At 37.3% G+C, this 27,894-nt stretch overlaps 2 protein-coding genes and 2 long non-coding RNA genes across 6 annotated transcripts; 2 read left to right on the top strand and 2 right to left on the bottom strand.

The window, feature by feature from the left end:
• The first annotated feature begins 1,176 nt into the window (after positions 1 to 1,176).
• On the top strand, positions 1,177 to 19,479 carry LOC128602837 (uncharacterized). Of its 2 annotated transcripts, none has more exons than XR_008384902.1 (4): positions 1,177 to 1,382; positions 5,225 to 5,333; positions 14,323 to 14,431; positions 18,198 to 19,479. It is a non-coding gene; the product is annotated as an uncharacterized LOC128602837 (long non-coding RNA). The 2 variants fall into 2 exon arrangements; XR_008384903.1 differs by having other exon boundaries at positions 18,242 to 19,479.
• On the bottom strand, positions 3,652 to 7,868 carry LOC128602830 (CD276 antigen homolog). 2 transcript variants are annotated; one of them, XM_053616904.1, is made up of 5 exons: positions 7,488 to 7,523; positions 6,971 to 7,125; positions 5,841 to 5,878; positions 5,076 to 5,387; positions 3,652 to 3,897 (listed from the first exon to the last, which is right to left on the bottom strand). In XM_053616904.1, exons 2-5 carry the CDS (start codon positions 7,039 to 7,041, stop codon positions 3,776 to 3,778), a joined length of 543 nt encoding a protein of 180 aa, XP_053472879.1. In that variant the 5' UTR covers positions 7,042 to 7,125; positions 7,488 to 7,523; the 3' UTR covers positions 3,652 to 3,775. The 2 variants fall into 2 exon arrangements, with proteins under 2 accessions (XP_053472879.1, XP_053472880.1); XM_053616905.1 differs by lacking the exon at positions 6,971 to 7,125 and having other exon boundaries at positions 7,488 to 7,868.
• On the bottom strand, positions 14,399 to 17,665 carry LOC128602836 (uncharacterized). Its single transcript, XR_008384901.1, has 3 exons — positions 17,399 to 17,665; positions 15,402 to 15,442; positions 14,399 to 14,485 (listed from the first exon to the last, which is right to left on the bottom strand). It is a non-coding gene; the product is annotated as an uncharacterized LOC128602836 (long non-coding RNA).
• A 3,346-nt stretch (positions 19,480 to 22,825) lies between the features above and the next one.
• Positions 22,826 to 27,606, top strand: LOC128602828 (uncharacterized). The gene is made up of 5 exons (XM_053616899.1): positions 22,826 to 23,907; positions 24,015 to 24,365; positions 24,906 to 25,019; positions 25,555 to 25,640; positions 26,688 to 27,606. The coding sequence occupies exons 1-5, from the start codon at positions 23,679 to 23,681 to the stop codon at positions 26,715 to 26,717; spliced, it is 810 nt and encodes a 269-aa protein (XP_053472874.1). The 5' UTR covers positions 22,826 to 23,678; the 3' UTR covers positions 26,718 to 27,606.
• The last annotated feature ends 288 nt before the right edge of the window (positions 27,607 to 27,894 follow it).

A 27,894-nucleotide genomic window follows, 5' to 3' on the forward strand; every position in this document is an offset into this window, starting at 1 on the left:
TTTTGAACCCCCTTCATTTCCATGTTAATGAATGGAAGACAAACCAAAAGTTAATTTAAAAAAAGTTTATTCCACACATTATTTTCAGAAATAGTGTTCTGCTTAGTGTCCTATACATGTTTTCCAACACGCACCTGAAACTCTTACTGAGATTACAGGTTTTTTGCCCTGTATGTTGCTCATTTTGATGTCTAAATTAGCTTGCTAAGTGATCATTTGACTAGCAAACCAATACGAATGAATGAAGTGATGTCACAGCTCTTATAAAAACACATTTATCATATCGGGAAAAATATTGTTGGAGAACGTTTTCAAATAACACCACAATTTTTTCCAAAAAATTATTTGTGGAGATGTAACTTAAGATAGAAGTTTGCCATCTGTCCCACTGAGTAACTTTGGCATGGACGTGGTTTGAAAAATGTACTGCAGTCAGCCACTAGAGGGCGTCCGGTCATGTATACAATCAGGTTTTGATTTACAGTGGCGTTAAAACTAGTAACGCTGAACAAATACTGCCCTCTAGTGGTGGAAAATAATCTCTACAGCTGTAATCTAATATCCTAATTTGAGTCCTTGTTAACTTTTTAGTAGTCTCTTTAGTTTGGTAGATGTTTGTTAGATCAAGTCAACGTGACTGTAGACATCAGGAAGATAAAAAAAATAAAATAAAATTAACAAACAAATTATCGAAGGCAGCAATTGACAGACACATGGAGCTTTTTTTTTTTTTGCTTTTTTTTTTGCAATTTAGTTAACATGTCAAAACAGATTATATGGTGTTTAGTATTTTAGAGTACCTATTAAAGCAAACAATCCTGGTGTGGATTATTTTCCGATATCAGCACACCCTGTCGTTTTTTTTTTATTCTTTAATCAATTGCCAAACTGTTTATTCCAAACTGTGTTTTGCGTTTGAACTCAGACCTATGGTGCAACTTACCATCATACAAATGATAAAGATCCATCAGGAAACATTTATTTGGAAAAACAACTACATTAAATAAAATAATAAAAATTAAATACAATAAAAAATAAGTAAAATAAAAGTGTGTGTGGGGGGGGGTCAGTTCTAATCTCAAACACTTGGGGCGCAAAGCATGATTGAGTGCAGGTGTGTGACGGAGTTCACCACGCCCACACGCGTGACCACGCCCACAGCGGTTTGCCAACACATTTCCTAGGTAACAGAGCAACTGATCTAAACCTGGTTCGTTCTTCCACGCACGGACATTATGAGGAGAGTCTGTTTGAAGTAAGAGTGTTTCCTGGTCAGTGCAGTTTAGTTTTGTTTACTGAAGTGAGTGGAAAGGCAGAACTTAGATGAAAAGATTCAGCTGTAAATAAAAGAGGAAATAAATCCATTCAGCTGGTGATTTAAGGTAAGAGAGTCAGTTGGGGGTTTTTTGAAGGTGAAAATAGAAAAAAGGAGTTGAATTCCAGCAGAATTATTAACATTTTGTGACAAATACTGTTTTTCTTAGGATTTAGATTCTCGTGTGTGTGTTTGTGTGTATGTATATATGTGTATATATATTCGTGTGTGTATGTATACACACATGTATTACCTAGAGCAGTTTTGATGGTGTGTTTTTTGTTCTTTAAATGCACAGTAAACCTGTATAAAAGTTATCCATCACTCATACAGAAACAGGTCAAGAGCTTTTGTTAATGTTCATATCGAAGATCAGAATGGAAAAAAATCTCTCAGAGACTCTGACTGTGGTGTGGTTGCTGCTGTCAGACAGGCTGGTTTGAGTATTTCAGAAACGTCTGCTCTCCCGGGATTTCCTTGGTGATGATGGAGAGAGAGGTCAGGGGAGACTGGTCAGACAGGAAGGTTACTAATGAATAAGTCACAAAGTGTTGCAGCATGAAATAAAATAAACTAAACGCAGCATTGGCGAGGTTTATGGTGCATGAGATGAATCAGGAAGTGTTTATTTGCTGGAATTTACATGACCGACATTGTAATGATTCCAGATCTTCACACATCCTGTATGTCTGGTGGTTAAACACAAAGGAAGCAAAACGGGCTGATGTGGACATAGTCATGGGAAAAAGTAATGACCTTCTCTTTCAATTCATGTTTTTATTACTCAGTGCCTAAATGTACTGAATTAACTAAAGATACTGTCCTCTTTTAGAATTTTAAGTCTGCCCTTGTAAGTATGAGCATCAAACATTGGCAGTTTCTGTTATCTTGTTCCAAAACATAGGTGAGCTGCTAGCTGAAGAAGGAAGTGACTGCTAGCTAGCAAGATTCATAAACAACACTTTTGGGGGGAATAAAACATGCTTTATTCTTAAAGTTTATTTATATTTGGAAATTACACCACTACTGCAGGCTCCAAGCGATCCTGATGATCCTAGGGTTATTCTTGTTTCGTGATTGGCAGTTGGTTATGAGGTTCTGCCCCTTCAAGAGGTCTTCAAATGATCATTTGATTCGCTAAAAATATTTAATTACACCAAAATTGATGTTTAGACACTTCGGTAAACATTTCAGTGCTGCAGTTTAATGAAATGTTAAGGGCTTCCTGCGTAGTCTTAAAGCAGTCACATGCAGTAACAAACTAACTGTATGACTACACTCAAAACCCAAAAGAGTTCCATAGATATAAAGAGAGAATTCAGCAGTGGATGTTCTGAGCCAGCACTGGATCATGTTTAATGATGAAGTAGGGGTCAGAATGGACCGGTACTTCCACTGGTAGTCGTGACATCGCATCTCATTTGCACGACGTTAAACTCGGCTCAACAACATGGCCGCTTACTGTGAATCGCCAGCTCTGACTGGAAGTGGCTGACCTCTGGAAGTGAAAATGGCTTGATTTTTCCACAGCATGTGATCCCTACCACAAGTAGACCACATCAAAAGGGAAGAAAAAAACAACAACTTCACCTACCATGTTTTCATGTTTCATATGAAGTTGTTGTTCAGAGGTTAACTTGACATTTGTAATATAAATCCTGAGCAATACTAACTACTGTTTAGTGTAACATTTGTACCATGTCAGAATTTAATCCTATGAGTGTGTCCCAAAGTTAAACAGAAATCAGCGTAATTAACACCTGATTAAATAATTCGTCATTGTTTTGGTTCTTTTGTTGAGAATGCCTCGTCTGCAAACGTGTCTCGAGAAACACAGCCATGGTTGATTTCACACGTGTAGTCGTTGATTTGTTTTAATAATTGGGGAATTTTATATTGAGAATGAACTAATATTAAATATTTGTTTAGGACACACTTGTTGTTTCTCACATGTGGGTCAGTTTTAAAGTTTTCTTCTGTCGTCTCACCAAGCTTCAGGGTCACGTGCGTGTGTGATGTCACGTGGTACGTTTATGCTCATTGGTCACAGCAAATAAAGAGGAATAGTGGCACTCTGCTGTCGAAGTACAAATGCTGCAGAATTGATCACTTTTTAATCGCATTGCTTTGAGAAACAAATTGAAGCCATACTTTTAATATGCTTTTTTTTTATGTAGCACGTATACACGTTATCATCATAATGAGTTTCATCAGGTGTATGTTTTCCGTCATTAGCATGATGATTCAACAGAAAACCCAGCAGAATTCATTATAAAACCTGATCCGTTATCATCAATGCAACTTGGTCTCTATTGATCTATCTATCGATCTATCGAACTATCGATCCAAAGTAGTACTGATTTTAGTGAAAGAAATTAAAAACTGAACTGAAATCTGTAAAAGACATTGCTGTGATGCCTGTATGTGAAGATAATGCACACACGGAGCTTGGGGTTTCCTTCAGAAGGTTAAGTTGAAGAGCAGAGCACATCCCAGCAGGAACGTTAACGGACCGTCTGCTCGTGTCGGAGATTCATCTGTTAGTGGGGTTGGGTTCTTTCTCTCTGTTGTGGTTGGTTTCTCTGTTGGACACAAACAGAAGCCATTAGCTAGGCACAGTACATGTGTAGATGGATCATTTTCATAAGAGACAAAAAAGAGCATAAAAATACTTGAGCAGTTTAAAAATACCATTAAGCACAATATTTAGGGGCCTAACAAGAATGTTTTTTGGGGGGGATTTGACCCATGAGCCCATGAGTGAGGAGGAGGATGGAGGGGAAAAGAGAGTATAAAGATCAGTTTTTAGAAACACACAGGTTGGTGGATTCTTGTGATTGTCATGTTGGGGGGAGGTGGGATATGTTAAAACACCACTTTCATAACAAGAAGTTCAGAAGTGTTGCAAGAAAGACGTTCTTGAAACCTTTTGATTTTGCAGCCCAGCAGCATGATTGGTGAAGAATTGAAAAAGCATTCAGGAAGGAAAAAAACACCCGATAGCTGCTGTAAAACATGGTGGTGGATCAGTGTTGCTCTGGGGCTGTATTGTGTTTCGTGGTTCAGGGAGTGTACTGAAGGTTGGTGGCATCAAGAATTCTGCTATTCATCAGAATATTTCAGAAAATGATCTCCTGGTTGCCTCTGCCAGGAGCTTCAGACTTTGCCGAAAACGAGTTTTCAGCGAGATGACGAGACAAACCTACTTCCTGATGATTAAAGAGACAGAAAATGTAATGCTTTGTGAATGAACCCTGCAGAAAACTTGTGTAAGGAGTGTAAAATGAAGTGGACCAGGATCCTCTACAGTGGACCAGGATCCTCTACAAGCATCAACATTGTTAGACATTACAGGCAGTGACTCAGTGCTGTTATTCTCTCCAGAGCAGGAGTCGCTGTATATTAATTATGAAGATACTGATCAATTTGGAAACATGGCTTCTTAAAAAATGTATTTGGAAAAACATTTGAACTTATGCTATATTTTATTCTTTTTATATATTAGTGTTAATTTTTATGAAGGGTGCCGAATTGTTGAGGACACTCAATACATAAGTTATAAATGTGTTTATGTATATAGGTCTATTAGCAGTGATTTTAAGTGATTTATATGGATTCATCTTCAGGATTTCATCAGATCATTTAGAGTAGGGGTGACTGAATCATGCTAAACAAAAAAAAAAAAAAAACGACATGTGGCAGAAACTTCCTGCTTAAGAAAAAGCTTCATGTTTGATTTTAGATAAACAGCCGTACACACCTTTAACAGTTAGTTCTAGTGTCAGGGTCTTGCTGTTTGGGACGATGCAGGTGTACTGTCCTGAATCAGATTCCTTCACGTTGCTCAGCATGATGGAGAAATTCCCCTTTTCAATTTCTGATTGAGAAATTTCAACCCTGTCTTTATAGACTGGATCCTGCTCACTGAAATCTGCTTCACCGCGAATGATGTCACACACCACCCTGCTGTCGTCGTTTCGCCAAAACACAGTCTGCGGCTTCTGGCCAAATGAACACGGTAAGGTAACTGATTCTCCTATAAAACCTTCAACACGGACACTCTGCACCGACACTGAAAGGGGGAAAAAAATCTAAAACACAGCAAATCTCAATAATATAAATACAAATGTGTGCATCAGGTACATCAACACTATATATAAAAAGCTTCATGCACTTTTGCAATAACACCACATTCACACTATTCGAGACGTCACGCTATAGGACTGGTGTAAGTTTCATTCAAGCCAATCGTCTGAATTTGTCGCTTATTGCATCGTAACTAATTTGCATTGAACTGAGAAAAGTCTCATTGTTTTATGTTCTTGAAATCACAGAGTTAATGTTGAGCACATAAACAGAAAATGAGCAGTCATTTCCTGCTTAACGTTCTCCACATTCAATCATAAAACTGTTGAATCTTCATGTCTAGACCCACTGATGCTCACATTTCAGTAATTAATATAATAACAAATTTCACGTTTCCATACAGTACACACATCTGCTTACTGCGGTGTGAAACGCTCACCTGTGTGTATCAGAAGCAGGAAGGTGAAGAAAATCCAGCTGTAATGGAGAAAAAAAAAACAAAGCGGTGGAACAGCAGAATAAATTCACAGTATGATCGCTGTATAATGGAGTTATAAATGAGTTTAATTTGTGAATTCGGGAAACTAGAAGGAATGTTCAAAAATCAGTAAATAAAATATAAATGAACAGAACACTGATATTCACAAAAATGTAAGGTCCCTAGGTAACAAATTCTCCAAAATAGGAGGAACTTTAGTCATGGCACCTGACAATCCCTGATTGCCAGAAATTTTTATTTATTTATTTGCTTTAAAAAATATTTATTTTTACTATTAATTTTTTGAGTTCAAAGTTATTATTAAGAGGAAAAAAAATACAAACAAATCTATGTGAGTATAGTGACACAAGGACAACTTTTTTTATTTTTATCTGTTTATTATGGGAACATCGTCTCATCATAGCGTAATAATGTTTCATTATCTACAACCTCTACGAGATCTGCGAGTTGAACTGGTGAAACTGGCTGCAGGCTCGGCCCTCTCTGTAGACTGAAATCATGCAAAACAAAAGCACCACTATGCAAACAAGAGTCAGGTGCACTCAGCTACACACACCCAAACATACTCCTCCATCTCGCTTTGTTCAGGACCCGAAAGGGAAAGGAACCTACCCCGACAGACGAGATTTTTCAGTAGTGTGATGTAATACATTTGTATAAACCTCCCTTTGCTGTAAATTCAGTAATCACATACTGCGTTAGTCTCTCATTGTGTCAATTTAATGTACTTGTGAATAGTAAAACTTTACACTTAACAATAAAATCAATGAGGGTGGAGATTTCACAATAAATGAAAATCTGCTTAAGTTTTGCAAATAGGACAAAAAGACAAAAAAGAAAAGGACTTCCTTCTGCTACCAAGACCCAAGAGCAGCAGAAATAAATTTTCGGTCGTACAGGGAATTAAAGGGACTCATCACTAGAGTGTGACTGAACTTCAGTTATAAACTTGAAACAAACCAACACAAATGAAATGGTCAGAACTTTGTGTCTACTGTTTAAACTGCCAATACATTCAAAGTCCAAGACTTTACATGAGCGTAAAATATTGGTCAGAGGGGTGTGCCTACCTTCTTATTCCCATTACACTGGAATACGTGTTTTTTAAAAAAAGTTCTCCAGCTTTCGAAGCAGAATGCATAATGTGGGTTCATTTCACGAGTTTTCTTGTCTAGATTTCCAGCAGTAACCTTTGATCCTGTTTGTGGGTTAATGTCCACGATTCCTAAATAAACACCCACAGCGTCCAATTATCAAAAAACAGCATGTACCCAACGGGTAAGACTAAGACTTATGGAAGTGAGCGCCAGGATGGGGAAATCCCCGACACCAGCAATATTAACTACCTGCCTGATTATAAATCATCACAGGTTCCTTTCTACTATTTTCCCACATAATAATCTAATCCTAATAAAAACCTTAAAACATTCTTCATGGCAAAATAAGCCATTTTTGAGTGGGGTGAATTTGATAGACATGAGAAGCAGGAGTCCAAATGTTTACCGTAACTTTTGAGTTAAGGACAAAAATTTGCATAAACAAAGTCAAGAAAATAAAGAATGAGAAAAAGTTAAAGACGTGACTTACCTCAATAAATTCCAGTGTGCATGCAGCTTCATCCTGCCTGAAATAAAATAAACTAAACGCAATATTGGCGAGGTTTATGACGCATGAGATGGTGAATCAGGAAGTGTTTATTTACTGGGATTAACATGACTGACATCGTAGTGATACAGGATGTGTGAAGATCAGGAATGTCTGGTGGTTATATAGAGAGGAAGCAAAACGGTCTGATGTGGACATACAGTCATGGGGAAAAAGTAATTACATCCTCTTTCAATTGTATGTTTTTATTTATCAGCGCCTAAATGACGTGTTCTTTATAACATGATCATAGTAATGAGTTCCATCAGGTGCACATTTTCAATAATAGGCATGATAATTCAACAATTAATTTCACTCCCTGATCCTTTATTATCAAAGCAACTTCGTAAACTATCAATGCAACGTAACACTGGTTTAGTTCACTTAAAAAACATAATAATAATTTAAAAAAAGGCTAAAGTGAAATGTTTATTGCGTGACTTAAGGAACATTTACGGTACATTCACAGGGACACTTTACTGTTCAGCAGATACTCCTCTTATATCCATTCATAAAATACAGCAAATAAAAATAAACAGTACTACAGTTTTATTAGAACATAATGTTTCCGATGTAAATCTGCATTTCTAGGTAAATTTGTGCATGCTATGTGGCTCCTGTTTTCTGACCGCCATCAAAATGTCCTTCTGAACACATCTATATTTTATAGAAATACAAAATGAAATAAATAGCATGAAGTAAAAAACAAAATCACTGGAGCGAGGCAGTAAGATACACACAGAGGGTAAACACTTCCGCTTTTACACACTTCTCTAAATTATAACGGATTAAATTGAGTTTTTTTGGACGTTAATCTACACACAATAATCCATAATGACAGACCTATGATGTGTCTAAATGCTCCAAACTGAGTTCAGGTGCATCCTGGTTGCTTTGATTATCTTGAGATGTCTTTAGAACTTGACTGGAGTCCTTGAGAGAAACTGACTTTTTCCCAAGAACACTAGAAGCTGTCATTGCTGCATAAAGGGTGTGTATACTTCTCTACATGAGAAATTACAGTTTTGATTAAACTAGCAGAAATATTGAAAATCATGTTTTCCTGTGTCTTTATGGATTAGTGTGTGTGTAGAGTAATGGCTAAAAAGCAAATTTAATACTTTTTAAATGAAATGTACAATACCACAATAATAAAATGTCTCATACTTCATCATGAAAACTCATCCATATAAACAACTGCTGAGAATTATAATTAATACAACATTGTACATAAGGATGCTTCAATAGTTGCTTCCTGTCCCAGTTTGTTGCTCTAAATTTTGGTCGGATTATCTTCTTGTCTTGTCTCGGAGCTAGCAGTTCCTTTCCTGTTTTTAAAAGCTATAAATATTTGAACATTGAGTGATTTATTATTTTAATTTTATTCCAGCTGTTTACTACAGTATAGTGGAGTTGAAATCAAATCATGAATGAGATCAAAGTCCAGGCTTTCTGTTTTAATCTGAGGGTATTTACATCTGAATCAGGTAAAACAGCACTTTTTAATGTGGTGACCAAAAGTAATTGGACAATTAGCTGCTCAGCTATTTAATGGCTAGGTGTGTTTTATTCATAAAAAAGGAAGTGTGCACTGGTGAGCTTCAGAACACCAAAAGGCTTAGAAGACCATGTAAAACAACTGTGGTGGATGACAATATATTTTCCCTGGTGAAGAAAAAACACTTCACAAAAACCAGCCAGAAGAAGAACATCCTCCAGGAGTTAGGCATATTTGTGTCAAAGTCAACAAGCAAGCCTTCACCAGAGTAAATACAGAGGGGTTGCCACAAGATGTACATCACTGATAAGCCTCACAAACGGGAAGACCAGGAGAAAAAGCCTGTACAGTTCAGAAACATCATCCTATACACGGATGAGAGGAACTTGTAGCAGAATGATGAGGAGACGAGTATGGAGAAGGGAAGGAACTGTGACATGAAATTTACCACCTGATCTTATGGCGTGGGCGTGTATGGCAGCTAGTGGAACTGGTTCTCTTGTATTTACTGATGTGATAAAAACAGCAGGATGAATTGTGAAGTGTACAGGGCTACATTATCTGCTCACATTCAGTCTTCTGAATCTGAATGCTTCAAAAAGTTTCACAGTGCAGATGGACAACGACCTGAAGCATACTTCAACATCAGCGTGAGATTTTTTCTTAAAGCCAAAAAGTGTAATGTTCTATAATGGCCAAGTCAGTCACATGATCTCAAACCAACAGATGCATTTCCCTTACTGAGGACAAAACCCCTCAAGAACAAACAGGAAGTGAAGACAGCTGAAGTAAAGGTCTGTGAGATCATCACCAGGGAAGAAACGCAGTTTCTGGTGATGTCTACATGTTCCAGACTTCAAGCAGTCATTGACAACAAAGGATTTGCAACCAAGTATTAACAATGACAATTTAACTTGTGATTGTTGGTTTGTCCCATTACTTTTGGTCCCTTTACATAGTGAGGCACATAGAAAAGATGCTACACTGTTCACCTGATTGGGATGCAAATACCCTCAAATTAAAACTGAAAATCTTGCTCATATTCATTATCTAATTTCAACTCCACTATGCTGTAATAGACAGCTTTAAAATAAAAAAACAAAACAAAACCCATCTGTCCAAATACTTATGGACCTGGCTGTATTTTTGTTTGCAATGGTTAAAGTGAGCTGATATTCAACATGTATAACTAGCTAACCTGAGCATTATTTATGCTACTTTTTAAAAAAAAATATATATATATATATATATACACACACACACACACACATTAGTGCAACATGTCAATGAAGCACACTGTTCCTGTATAAGATCTAAGACTCTGCTAAATTTTTGTGGCCCTATGTCAAAAATTGTGACCCATGCAAATGGATAGAAGAAGGAGGAGGAGAGTGAGCGAGTAATAGAGTAATGTGCTGAGTAAAGTGCTTCTAAAGCTGTAACACACAACACAATGACCTTCTGCACAGCTGATGAAGGAATTTTGTCTGAGACATTCTGCTTTTTGGACACACTGGGTACTACACCGCAAAACTCTGCAAAACAAATACACACATTATAAACCGAGCAGAAATCTGTAAAAGACATTCCTATGATGCCTGTATGTGAAGATAATGCACACACGGAGCTTTCTTCAGAAGGTTAAGCTGTAGAGCAGAACATATCCCAGCAGGAACGTTAACAGACCGTCTGCACGTCTCGGGGAATCACCGTTTCCTGGTGTGAAAGTACTTTCTGATGTGCTTTTTCTCCCCTTTCCCCCTGGTGTGGTTTTTTCCTCTTCTCTCTCTGTTGCACACAAACAGAAGCCATTAACTTTACACAGTACATGTGTAGATAAATCATTCTCATTAGAATAACCTTTTAAATCATGACAGATTAATTGTACTTGAAAAAGCCCTTTGTCTTCCAATAGCATGGGAAAAAATACCATTAAGCACAATTAGGGCCATAAACATGGTGACGTCTGAAACAGGTGGAAAACTACTGCTATGGGGCTACATTGCTGCTGGTGAAGAAGGATGACAAAAGAATTCTGTTCTGTACCAGAACTAGGGCTGCACAATTAATCGTATATCAATCATGATTATGATTTTGACCGCCCACGATTAAATGAACATGATCGACTGCGATATTGCCGTTTCAAGTTCATCCTTCGCTAATAGAAAACTACACTGCAGATCAAATCAAGCGCTTCCTAAATTTGCAGCCAATCATCATAGAGTGGCACAGGGATGACGTCATTTCGTAGTGCCAAAACCCGGAAATGGGTTTAGCATTTTTACGCTCGACCTTCCAGTTTCGCTGCGAGCTCCAGCGCTTGCGCGAGGGGAAATCATGACACTAGCACGATGCTAAATGGCACTACAGAGGTTGTCGGGGACATTAAACGTCATCACGCTGAACAGGAAAAAACTTTGCAGATAAACTCAGGGCTCTACAGTGCGACCATTTCACTCACGCTTGCGACTGAAAAGTACTTTGTGCGCCTGTGAATAAATATTTATTCGCACCGGTGCGAGTGACCTGTCCGGAGTTGTATAATACAATCGGAATAAAAACTACAGGAAGTCCAAAATGCATCTACACCGCGCAACAGTTACTTTCCCACTGCTTTTCATTTCCTCAGTCAACAGAACAAGCGTGTAAATACTGCAACGAAGCCATTATGATGGAGGGTAACTCTGTACATCATCTGCTTCTCTCAACTCTCCGATCTCACAAACCGCCATCTTTTATTGATCACGCAAAATGACCTGAACTTTCACCTGCTCGTGTAGACACAGCGGCATCGGGTGCAGTAAATTAATAATAATGCTAACGCTACAAGGTGGGTTTAATTCAAACTTCCTTATGATTGGTGAGGAATTATTTAATAATAAAGATTAGCAACTGTTCAGAAGGAGGACGCTGCTTCTCTCCTTCACGCTCTCCACTAACTGAAATACACAGCGTATTCACGTCATTTAAACGTAAGGTTGCCAGATATCAGAAATGTCAACTCCAGTTTCCATGTTTTGATTTAGTCCCCAAAAAACAATATTATCAGCAGACATACTGGGGAACCGATCTAAAAGGAACAAACTGATAAACAAACAAACAAAAAACTAATAAAATGTAAAGACAGAAAATCTGCTTAGTTATAAATAAATCATTTAATATAAAAAAGATATTATAGTAACTTCATAAAATGAGAAATTAAATAATGTTTAATTACTATGGGTTGCATTTAATATCAATTTGACATTAAGCTTAGTTCGTTATCTCCTTAGAAGGCGATTAGCTTTTTTCCTAATATGGGTAATTTTTGTGTTGATCTACTTTTAATTAGGACTATTGTTTAAGATATTTAAAAATAAATATTTTATGCTTGCTTATTTATCAATTAACCAACAGTATTTCTCATTGCTATTATTTTAACTCAATTAACAGTGACCATGAGCAGAGAGTTTACATTTAACTGTTCATGACGGACCTCCTGATTAAAGCTTAAATAAAAAAGATTGGTATCTGGATCGGTTTCAGCCGTAAAAACCCTGATCGGAGCATCTCTAATGAACATTAAAGTAAAGCGCTTTGCATCTGACGGGTAAATGAACTCACCCAATCACATCCTATATGAGATTATTCAGATACACACACACACACACACACACACAATATACACAGAGTGGTTCGAGAACTGACTCCAGCCCAGAACCATGACAGTGGAAAATGTCTAATAGTGTAGCTTTAAATATATTTAAGAGGAGCAGACTTCAAACACTGAACATTGAGGTTTATTCTATTTGTTTACAAGGTAAACAGGTTAACGGTTGTTTTTTGCATACAGTCTGTAAAATTAACTGAAAATATTACATTTAGTTTATCAGAAGGTAAATTAATGTGTCTTGGCTCACACTATGTTCCTAAATTCTGTCATAATTGTCCAGCTCAAGTTTTCTCATGCTAATTGTTCGTTATATTGTGGCACATTAATGTTACCATCTCTAAAAATAAATAAATAAATAAATAAATATATATATATTTTTTAAAAACTTCAACTGTGCTCCTAAATTTTTGTAATTATTAAAGAAATTGTCTTGCGTCTCTCCTCCGGTAAACCCTGTTATTGCCTTTTCTGGATAGGCCTGAATTGTTTATTTGGTTGCATATTGTTATATTTGATGCATATGTTCATTTGGTTGATGGTATTTTTATTTTTACTCATCCTATATTTTGGGTACAATTTTATTTATATTTTGCTTCTACGAGATGATGCACTTTAAGGATCAGTCTAATTTGATGCAAAGATTTGTGCATTAGCAGGAATGTAGCACAATATGGAGGTGAAAGCAGCGGTCTGTTTATTTAAATGTGAAAGTACAATAAAAATATGTCACTAAAATCAATAAATAATCGAGATCTCAATATTGATCAAAATAATAGGATTATCATTTTGGCCATAACTGTGCAGCCCTAACCAGAACATTTCAGCCAAAATGTTGCCTCTGCCAGGACGTTCAGACTCAGAGTTTTGAGCGAGATGATTAAAGAAACACAACAGTAATGCTTTGTGGAGACCTTCTCAGCCTCTGGATTGGAAACCTACAGAAAACTTGTGGTCTAAATTCACAAGTAGCTTCCACGTGCACAGACCAGAGAATATAAAGGAGTGTAAAATGGAGTGGACCAGGATCCTCTACAAGCATCAACATTGTTAGACAGGAAGTGACACAGTGCTGTTATTCTCTCCAGAACAGGAGTCGATATATATTAATTTTGAGGGTGCTGATCTTTCTGAAACATGGCTTTTACAAAAATGTATTTAAAAAAAACAATTTGCTTGGAAAAACAACATTTAAGGTACAATTAAAAATCTCTCAAAAACCCTATGGCACGTTTTATTCTTTTTAAATATTAATTTATATTAATTTGTGTTGATTTTTAAAGATGCCGATAATTCTCAAGGACACTGAACATGTACACATCATTTTAAATAAAAGGAATTATAAACATTTACATATGTATGTCAGGTCATTGTGAATATTATGATTGTTCGTGATAAACAAAACACCATGTGACGGAAACTTCCTGCTTAAGAAAAAGCTTAATTTATTAAACTTTATTTTAGAAAATCAGCCATACACACCTTTAAGAGTTAGTTCTAGTGTCAGGGTCTTGATGTTTGGGGCAATGCAGGTGTATGTTCCTGCATCAGATTTGTTCAAGTTGCTCAGTGTGATGGAGAAATCCCCCTTTTCAATTCCTGATTGAGAAATATTAACTCTGTCTTTATAGACTGGATGCTGATCATCGAAATCTGCTTCACCCCCTCTGATGTCACAGACCGTCCTGCTGTTGTTGTATCGCCAATGCATAGTCTGCAGCTTCTCTCCAAATTTACAAGGTAAGGACTTGGTTTCTCCTATAAAACCTTCAACACGGACACTCTGCACCGACACTGAAAGGAACAAAACACAGAAGATCGCAATAATATTAAGACAAATGTGTTCATCAGGATACATCAACAACAGCTTAATTCGCTTTTCCAATAACACCACATTCACACTATTCGCTTGTGTTACTTGTAGTTTGCCTGTTGTTGGGCGTGTAATAATTCTGTTGTGCTTGTGGGTGTGGCCTGTCCTGGGTTTTTTTTTTTTTTTTTTTGTTAAGTTCTGGACTTGTGGTAAGTGACATCATACCTAATTTGCATGGAATAGAGAAAAGTAAAATTTAAAGGTCATTGAAATCCCTGGATGATAAGTGCCGGAGTAAGTTTAAAAAAAAAAAAAAAAAAAAAAAAAGGGTTGCTCAAAGGTTTAGATTAAATGGAAATTGAATTAAGTTTATATGCTGTATTTGTGCTTGCAGTGTAAATTCTGTCACTGATTATAATGTAAGTGATGTGTTAGTAACGCGGCCGCGTTGCTCCTCACTCGCAGTGTAGTCATGGGGACAAACAGTGTAGCGCAAGTAAGATCTGTAATGTCTGATTAAAACGCTACGATCAAATTAAAGTGCCTGAAGGCAGTGAGGAACAGAAACCACAAGGTGCAGTGGAAGTGAGTTTTTATTATTAATTTAGGACTGTAGTTTATCAGTGTTTTTTTGTGCATCCATAAAAAATAATGCATAAATACTATTATATAATATAAACTAATTAGGACAAACAGTTGTGTAAAGTTTTAGTCTGAAGTTTATATTTGTAACACTCAGTTTGTGGATTTTATATTAAATAAACGAAAAAATGGTACTGAAATTTCTTTATCCGATTAATCGAAAACATAATCACCCGATTTAATCGATTATGAAAATAATTGTTAGTTGCAGCCCTACAGTACACACATCTGCTTACTGCGGTGTAAAACGCTCACCTGTGTGTATCAGAAGCAGGAAGGTGAAGCAGAAAATCCAGCTGTAATTAAACAAAAAAACAGAGAGGTGGAACAGCAGAATAAATTCCAGTATGATTACTGTATAACGGAGTTTAATTACTGTATAAATGAGTTTAATTCTTCAGTTGGGAAACCAGAAGGAACCATCAGAAATGTAGTAAGTGAATAATAAGGACGTGTTCTTCCCCTCCTTGATGCCCCTAAATTAGAGTTGCGCAGTATACCGGTACTACGGAGGGATCACGATACCGCCAATGCTACTCTATTTTTTTTTTAAAGGGTAGTATCGTCAATACAGTAGTACTCTAAGTAATGTACGTGCGGCAGTTAATACTATTTTTCGCTAAAACAACACGTCTCACTGCTTTTGCAGAATTAAGAAAAGTAAGTGACACGTCATTTAACCTAAATTATTTACCTTAATCTTTAAAGTGCACCTATTATGGTTTTAAAATGTGCCTAATTTTGTTTTAAAGGACTCGTACAATAGATTTACACACATCGGAGGTCAAAAAACACTTTAATGTGTTCATAATTTACACTGCAGCATTACCTTATTCCCCCAGTGTCAAAAACGACTCGTTAAATGATCCGTTCTAAAGGATTCATTGTAAACTCCCCCTTTAAGAGAGCATACTCTGCTCTGATTGGTTAGACGTCCCAGTCTGTTGTGATTGGTCTACCGCTGTCAGCGTGTTTCAAAAAGGAAACGCCCACTACCGTAAAGAGTTTCAGCTCCGTCTGTTCGCGGGCAGCCAGTGAAGACCAGAGGCGGGGCTTTTTGTTACAAACTTACGTAGGTTAGTACAGGAATTAAATCTGGAATTACTGACGACTCGTAAAAAGTCAATAAATACAAAATCGCTAAATAACTTTAGTGTTTATTTTTTGATGGAACACAAATACAATCCTTTCACTCAAAATATGATCCCCCACTAGATCCCCTCCCTCCTCCTACCATTATTCGCTTACTTATCTTGACAGACAGCTCCGGTTCACTTTTCAGACCCCTTTAGTTAATTTTTTGGGCAAACTTTAGCTACTTTCCGTAGAAGAGAGTGGCCAGCACTGCCCCGTGAGCGCGAGGTCCTGCCCCCCCCCCCGGAGACACGCCTCTCTCTGTGGCTCTCTGTTCAGTGAGGGGCAGAGAGCATTCATTCACTTCTAACTTTCTCTCTCAGTGATTATTTTACATGTAAATACAGCCGAAATCCCAGCACAGACAATGTCTTTAACTTAAGGGTATCATGATTATACCACAGGACATTGTGGTTCTAAGATCCCGAATCAGCACTATTGGACATGTATGCTTGAGCATACTAGGAATTTGTCAGTTCAACAAGACAGATTAATACAAAAACCTCATGACAGCTACAGTGTAAACATAACACCATAGAGATGACCACTCCCACAGAACAGTGTGGAATGTAAGTCACTCTGGATAAGGGTGTCTGCTTAATGCTGTAAATGTAGAACCACCTTTAGAAACAATAACTTAAGGTAAATGTTTTCTGTAGGAGTTTCAGTCTCACATCATTTTGGAGAAGTTTTCATTATCCTACAATTCATTATTCATAATGTTCTACACGGGCAGATGATCTCACTGCAGGTTTTGGGCCCATTCCTGAACAGTGATAACAGATAATGGCGAGTTAAATGCGGCCTAGCTACTTACTGCTACTTATTGTGCCTTATCCAGTTTCCGTTAAACTCTTATAGAACAAAAGATGTTTAAATCAGAAGATAAGTTAATAATCTGAGTGTAAAGGTGGGGAAGGATATAGTTAGTTAATTGCAGTAATAGAACAGCTGTAGAATATATTTTAGCTAGTATAGCTAGGTCAGGAAATTAGCTAGCTCCGTTATACAGTTTCTCCTGCCGCGGCGAGTTAGCTTAGCTTAATCAGGCCTTAAACTGAACACAGCTCATTATCATAAAATATCTCACACTGGTACTGACTTTATCTGATACATACCTCACATTCATTGCGTACAACACGGGGACGGTTTCTAATAAAATATAAATTTACACAACACAAATATTCACAAAAGGCTAACGTCCGCTTCTAAGAAACCCAGGCGGAACTTTTAAGTGCGCATGCGCTGAACACGTCACTTGACGTCTATTGCCAAAAATATTGTTTTATTATTTTATTTGTTTAATATATTTGCTGCTGTCTTTTTGTATATTCATTTTAGTTTTAAAACACTTATTTCACTACCGCAAGAGTTCAAAGCTATTATTACAGAACAAATACAAACAAATCTATTGTAATTCCCCACCTACAAGAGTTATATAAATATATAAAAAACAACAACAACAAAAAACGCCCTTCCACTTGAAATTTCAACTGGTCACCTTACGCTAGTTTTCTCAAATACCAGTTCAACATGGTACTTGGTTAAACTTATTACACAGACCATACTAATTTTTGAGAATGTTTGATATTTTGAGAAGGTAATCATCAACATTACAGTAGTTATGACTCTATATCAGAAAAGAACCAGTAGTCACTGGTTCTTTTAGTAGTCACACACCAAGGAGTAACTGTAAAAGTGGATGAAAGTATCTTTTTATTAGCTTTACATGTTCTGACAGATAAAACAAAATTTGGGTTTATTAAAATAACTATTACCCACAACTATCGTAGCATTTATTGTACTGATCATCAAGCAGCATTAGCATAATTCCTCTAACAATTAAACACTTCTCCCTTGTTTATGCATCACTTCTTTTCACTCCTGCTTATTCATGTTCTTATTTTCATTCCTTAGAAATCCACTGGAAACCACTGACCACTTTTGTTCCCTTTGGTCAGGTTTGTGTGAATCTTAACACCTTATCAGCTGACTCCTGGTCACATTCCTGGTGTAGAGGAAGCTCAGACCATCACCGATTACAGGAGAAACAATCTTCTGCCTGTATCAATGATAGCTCCATTCCAGACACATTATATTAATTCTACACCCAGTTTGAAGTATTTAACATGGAGGCAGCAGTAGGGAACGGAACTCCCCCAGTGACCAGGGGATTTACTTGCCTTACTGCCCCATTGCAATCACCCCAATCATCTGTGGCATCATGCAGGATCTCTCTCACCCCTCACACGGACTGTTCACACTCCTCGCGTCTGGACGTAGGCTACGGTACATCTGGGCCAAGTCCTTCTGAACGGTTTCTTCAGCCTGAACTTTCACCTCAGCCCTATTCCTGTCTATTGTCATTACCTATTTACACCCAACCACTTTCCACTTCACTGTCTATACATCTGACTAGAGTCAAAACCAAAACAGTTCCAGACTTATAAGGGAAAAGTCAGCAGTGGATATTCTGGGCCAGCACTGAATATGAATGGCTGCTTACTGTAAATCGCCAGCTCTAACTGGAAATGGTTGATCTCTGGCCTCCGTCACATCATTGTGAAGTGAAAATGCCAATGTTATTCCACAGCATGTGATCCCTACCAAAAGTAGACTTCATCAAAAAGGGAGAAAAGAATCACCTAGCATGTTTCATGTTGATTCAGAAGTTGATCTTCACAAGAGAGAAGTTAGGGTTTTATGTTCTGAGAGATGGTGAACCTGTATCAGAGTGCATCAGAGGTAAGAGAGTGACCTTCGGGACAAGGCATCATCCTGTGACGGGATTTTGTTGGCTTTGAATTGAGATCACAATACATTTTGTTAGGAACAAATATTTAATATAATATTAAATTCTAACATTACTGTAGCAAAGCGTGGCTGCACAATTTTCCTTGCAGAAGTTTATGAATGATTTCTCAGCTACGTTTTGAATGACTGATTAACTTCACATTTGTACTATAGATGTTGAAATCCTGAGGAACAGTAATTGCTGTTTATTATATAATGTTAATCATTGTAAAATTTCATCATAATAGTGTCCCAAAGTTAAACGGAATTCAATGTTATTAACAGCTGCTTAAATAATTTGTTATTGTTATTCTCCCGAGAACAACTGATCACCACTTGTGGGTTTAAAAAAAAAAAAAGTCTTGATAAACACAGCCATGACATTTATGATCATTGATCAAAGCCATTCAAGTGGAATTGTGGGGCTCTGCTTTCAAGTACAAATGCTGTCATTTTTTTAATCGCATTGTTTTGAGAAACAAATCAAGACCATAAATGAGTTTTTTTTTCTATGTGGTACAATATGCGTGCATACACATTATCAAAATAATGGGTTTATAATAAAAAAAATAATAAATACATATCATGATGGATCTTACAGTGTAGTGGTGGTAAATACAAATTTGCGCAAAATTTCAGAATTGCAATTTTCATATCACCTCCTTGTGTTACAATACGACTGTCAAATGTGTTAAATTCCTTGAATCTGTATCTTAATCTACAATCCGAATGTTTTGTGGTCTGAAGAGTTGCAGCCTACACGTCCTCTTTTATTCTTTGCAATGTTTAATTATCTACGATCTCAACAGGATCTACGAGTTGAACTGGTACAGCCGGCTGCAGGCTGTATCATGTAAATCATAACAAACAAGTTATGTAAATAAGAGAGACTAGAGGAGCAGGATTCAAAACACTTCAGAAACACTTACCCTGTATCCCTGCACTCTTTAACGTTGCTAACCCTGCTAACACACAATCTAAATCACGCAGGAAGGCTTGATAATTAAACAATCAGCCAAATTAGTTCAAACTTGAAACTCTGCAGAGCTGAAAAGCAGCGTGCACTTATTTACATAGTGTAACATTTATATTGTGTCATTTTATATTTACTAAGGACATAGTGATAAGTTCAGACAGGTGAATCCAGGTACACGCTTTACCTATAAACAAAGCAATTATACTACTAAAGTATTTCACTGTGTAACATTACTACAGTACACACTATAAAGCAAATATAAACATGTGTAAATGTTTGTTGATGTGTTTTCAAAGATTTTTAGAATGAATACATAAATATTTTTCTAGCACTATTAAACTTGTACTAGCCAGTGATCTGTGGGAAAAGGATAATATCCATCCATCCATCTTCTATACTGATTATCCTTTTCAGGGTCATGGGGCACCGGGGACAAGGCGGGGTACACCCTGGACAGGGTGCCAATCCATCGCAGGGCACAATCACATACACATTAAAAGGATAATATTATACGAGTTAATTTTTATATATAAAATCATTAATAAAATAAAAAGACAGGGCTAATAATACAAATTAAAAAAAATCAGCATTAGTAATGAATTAAACCACTCCCTCACAAAGTTCATTTTCTTGCACAGAGCAAGCATAATTCGATTAATACAAGAGTGGGTGAAAAGCGCCCTCTGGTGGTAGAAAACTGTGAAGGGGGGGTGGGGGGGGGGGTAATTTCCGACCTAGGAATAGGAAAAACAAGGAAAACAGGAATAGCAGGTGGACTGGTTTGAGGACTGGCTTATTTTACCCTCACCACATGAATTTCAATGTACATATGTCCCGGCATACTGTGCAAATGATAAACAAACTCAGCTTAACTATCGTTATAACCCTCATTCCGAACAAGTTGGGACAGTGTGGAAAATGGTAATAAAAAAACAGAGGAGTGATTTGTAAATGTACTTTGACTTTATACGTTTTTTGTTAAAAAAAAAAAAAAAAAAGACAAAGTATTTGATGTTTTATGTAATCAAATGTATAGGTTTTTTTTTTAAGATAAGCGTTTATTTTGAAATTGATGCATGTAACACGTTCCAAAAAAGTTGGGACAGGGGCAATTTAGGACTAATAGAGATGTGAGAAGTTGAAATAAGATGATGTGAAACACCATTCGCTGCTGCATCCACAGATGCAAGTTAAGGCTTTACTATGAAAAGCAGAAGCCATATATCAACACTGTCCAGAAACTCCGCCCACTTCTCTGGGCTCGGTCTCATCCGAGATGGACAGTAGCACAGTGGAATCGTGTTTTGTGGTCAGATGAGTCGACATTTCAAATAGTTTCTGGACAAAACGGCCTTGTGTTCTCCGGGACAAAGAGGAAAAGGACCATCCGAGCCAAGGGCGTAGGTTTGGACTGACTTTAATGCTGATGCCTTCCTATAATTCCCAAATACAATTCATAATTAGGAACTGAAACCCTCCAGATGCAGCTGTTTCATCCTGTTCTACTGCAGCCTGCTGCTGAATTTCCTGCAGACTCATTCATTAAATTTTCATGGGATTTCTAGACTAAAATTCAACTCAACATAATTTCATATATGCACCTATATTATGTTCCAGCTAGCAACCTGACTGCTAGCCTGCAGATGACAGAAGCCAGGGTTAGCTTGCTAGTTAACGCTAGCGAACACGGTTAACTAACATCAATTGACATTACTTTCCGCAGTGTAAGGCTGATGACGTTTGGTCGCTAACAGGTTTTCATTTTAAATCAATGTGTCTACTGGACAGTTAGTTGACTACCTATTACTTACACTTTGGGTGGGGAAAAAGCTCCTGATGTCGGATCGTTTTTTTGGTGGCATGATATCTACAAAGTACAAAACGTGTTGGAGTGGGGAAAATACTTTATGTATGCTGTGCAGGCAATAGAGCAAAGGAAAGTCATCTGAAAGACTAAATTTTTCGCCCATGGTTGAGGTATGGACTGACAGCCTTGATAACTTAGTTACCATTGTCAGCCGATCAGCCCTCACCTCCGTGTCTGTACTCTACACTGGCAGCACGATATTTGCACGTAAGGTGAGCCTTCAGATAGCCCCGCCCCCTCCCTTTCAGCCAATCAAATGCTAGCATGCCTAAATCCTGCAGCTTCTGGGAGAGTATGCTATGGAATTTACATGACTTCACTCCAAAGATAATGCGAACGAGTTCGCGCAAATATTGGTAGGGACAATTCTGCCCTCACAAAATATTGGTAGGGACATGTCCCTACTGCAAACCTACGCCCTTGATCCGAGCTGTTATCAGCGTCAGGTCCAAAAGCCAGCGTCTGTCATGGTATGGGGGTGTGTCAGTGCCCATGGCATGGGGGTGTGTCAGTGCCCATGGCATGGGTAACTCACACATCTGTGAGGGCAGCATTAATGCAGAAAGATATGTGCACATTTTGGAGCAACATATGCCGCCATCCAGAGCAGAACAACTCCAAACCACATTCTTCCCGGATTACAAGCACATGGTTGCATAATCGGAGAGTTGTATAATAATGTATAATTTTAATGTGAAAACACAAATAATTTTAATGTGATTCATTCATTCATGTGAAATTCATTCATTCTTCTTTAAAATTTTATGTGTAAGAACAGATTTTGTTTACTGATGTCAAAATTCTTTAAAATAACCCATCTTCTTCAGACTTTTTGAAGCCACTTGAATAATAATCCTAAATAAAGTTATGTGTCATAACGCTAAGGCACCACTAGGGGTTAAGGTTAGTCTGCGTGCATTTTGAATGTCATATTTCAGTGCAGCTTCCTAAATTCCATTTGACCAGTGTGTTCTGAGACCTTAATGCTGAGGCCAGTATTAACAGTTTAAGCAGTTTTTGCTACAGTAGCGCTTCTGTGGGATCAGACCAGACGGGCTCGCCTTCGAGCCTTGGGCACCCATGACCCTGTCAGCAGTACTCTTTCTTTGGACCACTGCATACCAGAAACACCCCACAAGACCTGTCGTTTTGGAGATGCTCTGACCCAGTCATCACAATTTGGCCCTTGTTAAAGTCACTCAGATCCTTACGCTTGCTCATTCCTCCTGCTTCCAGCACATCAACTTCGAGAACTGACTGTTCACATGCTGACTAATAAATATTACCCCCCCCCGGCAGGTGCCAGTGTATTGAAATAATGTTATTCATGTCACCTGTCATTGGATTTAATGTTATGGTTGATTGGTGCATGTTACAGCAGCTATTAAATGTTGTTTCCTCCCCAGCTTCTCTTTTTATTCTCTCTTAAAGTTAAAACTTAAAGTCACAGCTTTAACTCTGATTGATACGAAGTGCTGACACTGGAGACTCCTTCCATAAAGGTGTAATAAACATCTCCTTCCAGAAAACTTCATCATATGAACAATTACTTTTTGTTTTTAAACTATTTATGTGGAGCATTCACCATACAAGTTACTTTGAATGAGCTGTGACCATAAATACAATGACGTATTAAAACAAGCACATTAATATAAACATGAGTTTGCAGCTGAACTACTTTATAGGGGGGAAAAATTAATCAACCAGTCAGAATTGAGTATTCAACAGCACTGAGGTATAAAAGGTCAGTGGTCAGTTGTGAATGGTTTGTATTTTTCTTGTAAATTTGTATTTCAATGCTGTGGGTGTACATCAGGCTGCTTTTCAGCACATAAAGAGTGAAGGAGATTTTAGAAAAAAGTTGTGGTCAGAGCGCTTCCGCTCTCCTGCATCTAAAACACAACTGAAGTGTTTCCTGACTGAAGCAGAACGATTTCAGAGTGCTTCTTATCAGGGTTCCAGCGTCAGCATGACAACGGTACTTTGGTTCTGTGAGTAAAGTTGTTAATTCACCATTTTACCTTAGAAGTTATTTATCTCTTTGAACAGATGAGTGGATTCTAACCATTAATATGTGTGTGGTTTTTTTTTTTACTAGATCTACTTGTGTGCTGTGGAGCTGCAGAAAGTTTCACAGAGAAGTCGGTAGATTTGGGACAAAATGTGACTCTAAACTGTGAGGTGTCTGTAAAAGATGTGTACTGGTTCCTGATGAAGCCGTCAGAACCTCCAGTGTTTATATTACGCTCTTTCATGAGTAAACCTTCAGTGCCGGAATACAGAAACATGACCTTCAGCAAGAGATTCTCAGTGCAATATAACAGCAGTTTATTTATACACAATATCAGTACTAATGAATTAGGAGTATATTATTGTATTCAAACTCAAACTGGTTCACCTCCCGACATCAGCAGTGGAATCAGACTTTACATCCGGAATCATTCAGCTGGTGAGTTTATTTAAAGTAAAGTTACAGTAATATCCTTTAATAACCGTGTTGAACAGGTTTTTGATTGAAGCGACTTTTGTTTTATTTCAATTCTAGTGTAGAAATTATTTGATTGTGTATGCATTTCTTTTGACAACTCCAAAAACTTATAGTTTGAAAAAATTATAGCATTTCTGATTTTCTGGGATTTTTTTAAGTTATGTGATTAAAAAAAAATAATTACAACTGCCCATTATCCAAGTTATTATATACAGTACATTATTGTCTTATTAGCCTGTTTGACTGCTCACTTGAATGGAATAGCCGTTACCTTAAATCTAATATGTTCTGTCAGTGGAAAGATGAAAAACATAAATCTCTACAGTGCCGAGAAATATTAATATTACAAAATACTATTCTACAAATGTGGTACCTGTCTGTGTAAAAACTTTGAGGACCCCCAATGCAGACCTTCATCCGTGTCTGATACAAAATCCATTGTAGATAAACTAGTGTGCATAGTGGAATTAAAACTGTCTGAATTTTCCAAATTGTTTCCAGAGAATCAGACGTGTGAAACTGAGCCATGTCAGAATGAGACAGGATACAAAGAAGCCATCCTCTTGCCGATTCTCATCATATCAGTAATAATGATCTTTGTTCTGGCCGTTCCAGGTGTGTTTAATTTACTGTGTATTCTGGTGACGTGTCAATAACTGAGAATATACTGAGTATACTCCTGCGCAACTGATCTGGTCAATTTAATGACTTAGCATTGTCTATGACCTTAAATGAGATTATTAAAAGGTTTACATACATAAAAAGTCTATTAATTCCAAACTGATGTTCTTGAAATTGCATGCTTGTGACATATTTTATAGTTATAAGATATTTACTGTGCAAAATATACCTTGTGTATGAAGTTAACTGTATACCTGATCAAATTCGGCTACATTTATTTTGGCCTGTTAAATAGGTCTTGAAGTCTAAACTACCTGAAGCGAAGATTATCTATTGACCTTAGGTGATTTTAAAGTTAATCTAATTTCATTATATTAATAGTTCTTTATACAGGAGAAAATACAAGATCTATTCTATAATTTATTATTAATAGCTATTGACACACAGGCCTCGTTCATGTGTATAATAAAGTCGGTTAACAAAGTCCTGACTGTCGCTGAGTTAATTCTTTATTTTTATGTTTTTACAGTTCGTCACTGCAGAAGATTTCGAAAAACTCGAGCACAGCCCTCAGATCCTGGTTTACAGCCGCGTCAGGACAGTACCAACCATGTGGTAGGCTAACTGCTCTTTCTTTTGGCCTTTTGTTTTTGTTTGTTTGTTTTTTAACAATACTTTAAATGATTTTCCAATTTAAAACTTCATGCACTTACACCCAGGTCATTTTCACCTGATTAATTAAATTAAATGATAAAATAAACTGTCCTGCAATCAGGAAGATCCCCGGGTGTGGTAGTGTCTACTGTGGACTCCGTTTCCATCAGTGTAGTTTAGTGTAATTATTGAGATGAATTAGATGATAGAGTCGTTGTAGATGTGGGTACGGTGCCTGCTGCAGCGAAGGCGGAAAGTCCCACGTGTGAAAGCTGCATCGTGCTACACAGACCGAGACGTGTTAATGTGAGTGAGACAGTTACACGAGCTGGTAAAACATGTTAAAATACATGTTCGTAGAAATGTCTCGGCTGTTAAAACGCCCCGATGCATTTGCAAATATTCGAAATGCAAATATATCTTTATGTTCATATACAAAGAAAATGCGTTGATAATGAAATAAAGATAAATAAACTTACAGTTTTCAGTTTACGCTTTAGAATATATCGACAAAAACGAAGGCTGCGAAGACGACTATATAGCTAACTAGTAATTAATCTTCTGGATAATGTGCTCAATAAAACAAAAAACTGTTTACAGGATGAAAACAAATAGATTAACGTGAACTGAAAGTAAGGAGGCGTAAATAAATATTTGGTATATTTAGAAATAATCCTGTTACTAGTACATTTTAAAAATACTTTTAAAAATCCAATTGATTTGTACACTTTATAATTCCTGTGCTGTGGTGTACATACAGCGCTGTGGTTATATGTACAATACAAACAGTTCACACACCAGGACGGCTCTACTCTTACACTGCAGTGTGAAAAAACATGGTTTGTTGCAGACACGTCCATAAGTGTGTGAACTTTATCATACTTTAGTTTCACACACTAATGCACTGCATTTAATATTTTTTTCCACCACCGTGTCGTGTCTTGAACATATGCATTAACGTGTTAAAGTTGCTTTTATTAATCCTGTCACATCGCGTCATTCTTTCAGTACACCGAGGTGCAGTTCAGCACGAACTGACCCGTCAGGACGGCTAACCTCGACAGCACGTACGCTCTTGTAAATCTGTGACCCGGAGTGACCCCACGCAACACCTTGGACCACACGTGACGTTTCATCATATTCATAAAGAAGGCCCGTTTCTGCAGCTTCCGTGTATGGACAATTCACTAATGAGTCGTTTGAAAAACCAGATGAACTGATTCACAAGCATGAACAAATCTTTTTTATTATTATTTTATTTTATTTAAGGGCTAAATTTATAGATGTGCTTTTGTAGATGCTGTTCGAGTTGCGAATCAAAAAACTCACATTCTTATGAGACACTTAAGTGAGTCATTGGACTGAAATGAGTCATGTTTCAAACCCTGATAATGTTTAGTTAGTGTTTCTACTAGTGTCAGCCATTTTGAGAAACATTTTACAAAAGGGGGTGGGGGGTCGGGGGCAGGCATTGTCGTCTATCTCTCGCAGGACAAGATATTTTCCCATAATACCCTGACAGTGTTTCAGTTATGCTGCATTTAGACTGACCTCGTTCGTGTAGGAAGTTGGAAGTTACATCATTTTCGACCTCTGTGCATTCAGGCTACAATGTGGGGGGAAACCATGGACGCCTCCATGCCAGCTAACTGCGATGAGCGATGTATATTCACCTATAAAGGCAGTGTATATATATTTTAACAAGCACATATGTCTGTATGTTGATTGATCTAAAGCAAATACTTGTAAATACAGTAATATACTCGGGTAAAGGTAAGAAATTGTTTACCGATGCTGAAGCAGCCATTTTGATTTGCCCTTTTTTTCTGAACTTGGGGTCGAGGAGACGAGTCGATGAGCAGGAATTCTGAGTCAAGGGAGTGCTTTCGTTCATTTTTTTTCCTAGTCACAGATCAGAAATGACAAGTTAGGACCTTCAGTCAAACACAGCATTAGATTACAGTGTCACATTTAAACGTGCAATGAAATAAAGTCTTATAAAATATCTTTATCTCACCTGCTCTCTTCTCCTTATTGATCACAAACCAAACATCCTTTAAAAATAACACTTTACAAAAATACACACTGGATTTACTCAATTCCACTTTTACTCTGAGTTCGGATCCAGTACTGATACTCGGTACGTGTATATGAGTGGCCATCTTGGAAGACAACTTGGAATGTCATTGCCCACCCACAGTTTGGTATCATTCCA

This window comes from Ictalurus furcatus, chromosome 27, assembly GCF_023375685.1.
Source record: "Ictalurus furcatus strain D&B chromosome 27, Billie_1.0, whole genome shotgun sequence".
Taxonomy (NCBI): domain Eukaryota; kingdom Metazoa; phylum Chordata; class Actinopteri; order Siluriformes; family Ictaluridae; genus Ictalurus; species Ictalurus furcatus.

Bases quoted from the DNA above. Each gene is read 5' to 3' on its own strand.
- LOC128602830 (XM_053616904.1), bottom strand. From the start codon at position 7,041: ATGCATTCTGCTTCGAAAGCTGGAGAACTTTTTTTAAAAAACACGTAT. The intron at 5,879-6,970 runs GTAGGCACACCC...TCTCCATTACAG, and splicing joins AGTGTAATGGGAATAAGAAG to CTGGATTTTCTTCACCTTCC. The intron at 3,898-5,075 runs GTGTGTACGGCT...TGTGTCCAACAG, and splicing joins ACTAGAACTAACTGTTAAAG to AGAAACCAACCACAACAGAG.
- LOC128602828 (XM_053616899.1), top strand. From the start codon at position 23,679: ATGGTTTGTATTTTTCTTGTAAATTTGTATTTCAATGCTGTGGGTGTA. The intron at 23,908-24,014 runs GTGAGTAAAGTT...TTTTTTTACTAG, and splicing joins GACAACGGTACTTTGGTTCT to ATCTACTTGTGTGCTGTGGA. The intron at 25,641-26,687 runs GTAGGCTAACTG...TCATTCTTTCAG, and splicing joins AGGACAGTACCAACCATGTG to TACACCGAGGTGCAGTTCAG.